The following is a 6,608-nucleotide window of genomic DNA, read 5'->3' on the forward strand; positions in this document are numbered from 1 at the left end:
ATCTTAATTTCGAGTCGGTCGAGTTGATCCAACAAAATAATGTTATCCTGTGAACTGACCCGAATTTAATTTCTTGAAAATTCAACCTAACTCAAACTGAAAAGATAAAAAAAATCTAATCTAACCCACCCGATTATTAGATCATTTAAATTATTCAATTTGGAGCATGGAGGACAAATCCCTAATTTAACTCAATAGAATCATATAAACAAATACAAATTGTTTAAAAATTTGAAGAGTAATTAAGATTTAGAATGGTGTGACTGTAATTTAGAATCAAAATTAAGTCTTTAAATGATTTAAGAGATCACTGTGACATTGCAATATTTCAATTTTTGAAAATACAAACTATGTGGATATGTGGATGGAGAGGGGGTTTAGCTATAACTTGGAGTTTTTGGGTGTAACATAGTTAGGCCCCCACGAGAAGAACTGGCCAGTTGGTAAACGGTGAGGCGGCAGCAAGGCCAACCTAGCTCCGACGAGAGCGGCGGCGTCAGCGGTGTGAGTCCCTTTCCCACCAGTCATGGATGTCTGAGTGAAGCCTGGGCAAAAGCAGTTGACACTCACAGACCCAAACGCACCGTATCGGTTGGCCAAAACTTTGGTGTAAGAGTTCAGCGCGAGCTTGGACACTGCGTAGTCCGTCCACACCGCAGGCCAGCCTTGGTTCGTCCATGTGCCTCTCTGCACGTCCTCCAGAAAGGCACACACAACGCCGTGGATGTCCTCCTCCGCCAGATCTTTACTCTGCAGAATCTCCTTCACTTTCATGTTCCTTACTCTCTGCAATGCAATTTTTTTTTTAAAAAAAGATTCTCAATATATATGAACACTATAATCATGTCAATCAAAGAGTTGTGAAATTTTCTTCAGGCTTACATCGATGGTTCCCAGCCTAGAGGTGATGTTGAGAATTCGGCTCCTGGAAGGAGAAGAGCGAAAGTAAGGCAAAAGAGCTTCGGTGAGTAATTTTGCGCCGTAAAAGTTGGTTTTCAGTACTGTTTCCGCGTGTTCTACTGAGTTCTGGTTGATTTGGTTGAATGAAACCGCTGCGTTATTAACCTGTAAATCAAAGGGGCAAATCCACGTGTAATGATAGGGTCCATTTTAATCATAAACTTTCATGACTTTGCTTTGTAATTTTTCAAAATAACTCGTAACAATGGAGAGAGTATTCATTGATTATAAACCTATAATCATCCTGTCGAGATTTTCATCCAACAAACTACATCTCCCCTTTTCTTTTTGAGTTTAATAATTTTTTACTATGCTTTCGACGAGTTTCGACTCCCTTTTCTTTTGGAGTCATTTGGACAATTGAAAATTCTATTGACATGACTACGTTTAGGACATAGACTCTGATATCATGTTAAATGAACACGACTCTCCACAATGGTATGATATTGTCTACTTCGACTATAAACTCTCATGGCTTTGCCAACCATAGTATCGAATTAGACTTCCAATTCCAAGAGTATTTAAAAATTATTAAAAAAAAATTTAAATTAAACTTTAATATATTGTTTTTACCGATAATTTTATTTATTTTGTTATCAAATTTCCACTAGTGTTATAAAAAACGAGTCAAAATTTAAAAAATAAGAAAAATATATATTTTTTTAAATTATTAGAATTTTTTTTAAAGAAATGTGAAAATAGAAAAACAACCATAAATTTCAAAAAATTAAAATCGTTGTCAAATATATATATATATATAAAAGCTTTCATCTTTAGCTAACAGTTAAAAATGTAAAATGTCCCTTAAAACAAAATTAACATTTAAAAAAAAAAAATTCATAAACTTACTACGCATAATGAAAATTTAAAAATGGTCAAATGGTTCATAGACTTTAAGAGACAAAAATAAAAGTGCATAATAAACACTTAGTTAACTACGAAAATTCTTCGACTGAAAGTTACATTAATATAAAATCAAAATATCATTTTAATGAAAATTAAAATTTGAAATTGATTAAGATTTTAGAACACGTCTGAAAATTAAAAAAAAAAAAAATAAATAGATAACTAAAAATAAAATGGTAATAAGTAAAAATTATGTTTAATTTAGAAAGGCCTTAATGATTGATTATATATTATTGTTTATAGTTTAGACATTTGACACAACAGAATTAGTTGCACCCGTGACGTGACGTGACGTGACGTGAGAGGGAATGCCAGAATTGTGCGGAATTCTAATTTCGTGCAAGTTGAGGGATGAAATTGTAAATTCAGAAAAATAAAAAGTGGTTCAGGAAAAAAACAGGAGGCGTGAGCGTGAATGGAAGGTGCACAGCAGAGGCAAACGAAGTGAATGTGCGAAATTCGACTGAGAAAATGAAAGGAAGATTCATGAACGATAGATTAAGACTTACAAGAATGTCGAGGGCTTGAAAATTGGCGGTGAACCAGGCCGCGAAGGCGCTGATGGAGACAGGATCGGAAACATCGAGGCGGCGGAACAGAACGTGGAGTCCTTCATTTCGTAGCGTTTCGACGGCTTGTAGTCCTCTTGCTTCATCCCTAGCGGTTAATATCACTGTGAGTTCCGATTGCGCTAATCGTCTAACTAGGGCAAATCCGATCCCCTTATTGGCTCCGGTAACGACCGCTACTGTGTTCTTGGACCACCATCTGCACGGAAACAGACGGCGGAAGAAAATGAATTAAAAACCACAGAGCGAGGGGAGGAGGATGAAGATTTAGGAAGAGAAACAGAGGAAAAGAGATCGGAGATAATGGAGGTTGATTAATTACCTGTCGGAGACGGGAGAAGATAAGGAGGAGGAGAGGTCGAATTCCTTGGATTCCATGGCGGAAAGCGGTGAGGGAATCTGGAATAAGGCATGGAAATCGAGAAGCGAAGAGGGGAATATAAATGGAGATGGGAAACGGGATGAGGTTAAGTGGGAAACCGAAGAAGATAGAGAAATTGTGAGAGGTGGGTCCCACACTGCTACTATTAAACCCTTTGGAGAGGGACACAATTTTGTACGGTGAAAAGATTTATAACGCTCTTTCTTTTATTTTTTTTCCCAAAATTATTTTATTCTTTTTAGATTAAATTAGATAGGTTTGTCTATCTAAACCGTCAAAAATTGTTCCCCTTTTTCAATCTCACACTTGTTTTTTTAAATCTAAATTATTAAAATATTTATTTAATAAATGTTTAAACAATCATTATTAAAATATTTATTTAATAAATGTTTAAACTTAAGAGTATACCGCTTAATAGCTCTTAACGCTGCATCTCTTCTGAGACCATGGCCCTTTATCATAACTTTTGCTCGTTGCATACCTTGATCTGCTACTGCCCGAATAACATTTCCTGCTGCGGTTTGAGTAGCAAATGGTGTCCCTCTTCTTGGACCTTTGAATCCACGAGTACCAGCGGAGGACCAAGAAATTACCCAATTGATTGGATTTAATTTTTAAAAAAATAGAAAATTCGACTAGATTTGCGAATTGACTTTTTTTTTTAAAGTCAATTCGACCAATTTAAAAATAAGGTTATAATCTAACCCTGCTAAAAAAAATTTAAAATATTTGATATTTGTAATAGAAGTTAGTGATGTGTTGTAACTTATAAATATTTGATATTTGAATTTTACGAGATTTTAATTATTAATGTAACATATATAGGAAATGAACTGGTTTTTTTTTTAATAATTAAGAAAAAATAATAACTCAATTGAAAATAAGAGAGTTGTGTTAGGTTGAGTTGTGAACTCGACTGAAGTTTATTAGGTCACCGACCTAACTAATTTAAAATTTTGAGTTAGTCGAGATATTAAATAAGTTAAATGATTTATTATAAAGGAAAATTAAATACAAGAACTTACACGAGAATTTTTTTTGTATATAAATGTGCATTAATACATTTATGTATTAAAACTATATTGAGGTTGACTTTGACTCCAAGAGACGGATTCAGACTAGCTCCAAGGATAAATTAGTGACTCTGGCTTAAGTTGTTCAGGTAAGTGACTCTACTATTGGTTTTTTTGGATTAATTATTTGAAGTATGAACGACGAGTATCCTATGACCTTTGCATGTGTCGTGTCTTGTGAATGTTTCATGTTTGTTTATTATGTTATTGTCATGCTACGGAACTCATTATGTTATGTTATGCTGTAATTATGAGATAACTATGTTATGGAATACTATATTGATACATTATACCATATGAAATTGTTCTATATTATGGAAAGTGTTACACCATGTTATACGCTACATTATGAGATGACATGAAATGATTAGGTTACATATGAATGAATGATGGTATAACTTGCACATAAATACATGCTATGATTAGTACAGACACGTACACTACAATAACGTACACCATAATACTATATGCGCTCCCTTTGCTCTGTGGCATTCTAGTAGCTTGAGTGTACGCTAGTCGAAGGTCAAGTACAAGTATACATATATGAGCTCGTTCGGGGGTCCATGTGCAAGTACGTGAGCCGTGTATAGAGAAGTACTATACATATGTTTTATGAAATGCTAGGTTCCAAACATGATTACACGTGATTGCATTTTGATTACAGTAGTGGGGATGACGACGTCGCAATGATGGCCTTGGAACTGAAGATGGGGTAGATGCGTTCACGTTCTTTGTAGTCCTCAAGTTAGATCAGAGTATTGGTTTATTTTTACTTTCTTTTATTTAAATTTCAGCTTATTTATTTTCGGGTTTGTCAACTTCTCCCTACCCAAGGTTATATATGCTAAGCCGTTGTTATCTCTCTCTTGCTTGTATATAACGTCTCTTTCAAAAATCTCTCTCTACCCTCGTTTTCTAAAACCTTCTTTTAAAACCGAGGCTAGAGGCTCGATCATACGTCGCTGGGCCGTAGACGACGCAAGAATAAATTGGCTTAGCTCACTTGTCGTTGGAAAGTGAGTGCCGCACAATCGCTAGTCTGCGGCCTTCAAAAGTGCGATTGTGAGTTGTTCTAAAAGATTTTATTGATTGTTTATGAAATATTTTAAATGAATATTTTTTAAGAAATTGAATATACAAAAGTAAAAATTTAAGGAATTATCATATTTGATTATTTATTTATTTATTTTAAAACTTCTGATCTTTCTAGAAAATATATAAATTGCAGTCCCACGCAACAGAAATAACAATTAAAAAACAAAGAAGAAGGTAAACGTGGAGGCGGAGAGGGATTTAGTTATCAAGCGAAACTTCCTCCGCCATTCGCGACGGTGGGAAGGCAATTCCGCGATTTTCAACCATCCGTGGAAATGTGGAATTCCAGACTCAAGGGCTCTTCCGTTGACTTAAAAGAGCTTATTCCTTTCATTCCCGCAATTGAAACTTTTCAAAACTTGGGTGCCATTCAGATTTTAATTTTAATTTTTCTTTTATTTTTTGAGCTCGTAGTTCTTAATATATGAGATCGACACATCGAGAAGGGAAAAAAGTATTCTTTATGAATGCGTAGAAACCTCTTTTTAACATACGTTCTAAAAATCCTGAGAGAAAGTCTATAAAAGAGACAATATCTACTGCTACATCTAATTTAATATAACCAAATTGACACAACAAATTTCACACATTATTCTTAACAAAATCCTTCTGGAAGTTGCATTTCCATGTTAAGAATGAGTTTTTTTTTTTGGTTTAAATCCCACGTAAACCACCTTTCACTTAAATACAACAATATTGGGGATTGGGTCCTCCCTAAACTGAAAGCTTGATTTATTTGGCTGGCATTTGAAGATTGCTGCCCACACAGTAGAAGTGGCTTTTGGCTATTATGCCTAAAACGCCTGCTTCTCACATTATTGAAGAACTTCCCTGCCATTAATTGTAGCGTAGCTTCCATGTGGTTTACATTTGTGAGCCTAAAAAAGGGCTCTTGAATACAATTACTTATCTCCCTGCCTCGTCTTGACCTCCTCTTTTACGACAATATTACTAAACTAGTTACAGAAGATAGATAGATGTCTCGCTACCAATTATGAAGGTAAGCCTATGTTTAATATGAATATAGATTCCTTTGCTTTCGATTACGAACTTTCTGAACACTCGTCCCTTAGACTAAGAGTCTCTTTAACTTGAATTCCTAACCTCTCTAAAGATTACATGCTTTTTTATTGATCACAAATTCACTCAAACTCCTAACCTCTCAAAAGATTACATGCTTTTTTATTGATCACAAATTCACTCGAACTCCTAACCTCTCTAAAGATTACATGCTTTTATTAATCATCCTAACCTCTCTAAAGATTACATGCTTTTTTATTGATCACAAATTCACTCAAACTCCTAACATCTCTAAAGATTACATGCTTTTATGGATCATCCTAACCTCTCTAAAGATTACATGCTTTTTTATTGATCACAAATTCACTCGAACTCCTAACCTCTCTAAAGTTTACATGCTTTTACAGATCACAAATTCACAAACATACCTTTATATCTCCTATCTTTATATAAACCAAAACAGACTAAGACTTCTCTAGCCCCACCCCATGCTACCAGTAACCAACCGGATTTCCAAACCCAATGGTATACCAAAAGCCTCCCAACATTCTCTTAAAAACTTTTTGTAAGAGAAGATTGAACCAAGAGCCTAAGTTTACTGCC

The 6,608-nt window shown here is 34.8% G+C and overlaps 1 protein-coding gene across 1 annotated transcript; it reads right to left on the reverse strand.

Annotated features, from left to right (window-relative positions):
• Positions 1 to 242: 242 nt before the first annotated feature.
• LOC111458888 ((+)-neomenthol dehydrogenase-like) lies at positions 243 to 2,915 on the reverse strand. The gene is made up of 4 exons (XM_023101743.1): positions 2,758 to 2,915; positions 2,376 to 2,634; positions 883 to 1,065; positions 243 to 786 (listed from the first exon to the last, which is right to left on the reverse strand). Exons 1-4 carry the CDS (start codon positions 2,811 to 2,813, stop codon positions 382 to 384), a joined length of 903 nt encoding a protein of 300 aa, XP_022957511.1. The 5' UTR covers positions 2,814 to 2,915; the 3' UTR covers positions 243 to 381.
• Between the last annotated feature and the right edge of the window lie 3,693 nt (positions 2,916 to 6,608).

This window comes from Cucurbita moschata, unplaced genomic scaffold (assembly GCF_002738365.1).
Source record: "Cucurbita moschata cultivar Rifu unplaced genomic scaffold, Cmos_1.0 Cmo_Scf00021, whole genome shotgun sequence".
Classification (NCBI taxonomy): domain Eukaryota; kingdom Viridiplantae; phylum Streptophyta; class Magnoliopsida; order Cucurbitales; family Cucurbitaceae; genus Cucurbita; species Cucurbita moschata.

What these genes read in the sequence shown, in the direction of transcription:
- LOC111458888 (XM_023101743.1), bottom strand. Translation starts at nt 2,813, where the DNA reads ATGGAATCCAAGGAATTCGACCTCTCCTCCTCCTTATCTTCTCCCGTC. An exon ending in TTCAAGCCCTCGACATTCTT is followed by an intron (nt 1,066 to 2,375) that starts GTAAGTCTTAAT and finishes TTTGATTTACAG; the next exon opens with GTTAATAACGCAGCGGTTTC. An exon ending in CTAGGCTGGGAACCATCGAT is followed by an intron (nt 787 to 882) that starts GTAAGCCTGAAG and finishes ATTGCATTGCAG; the next exon opens with AGAGTAAGGAACATGAAAGT.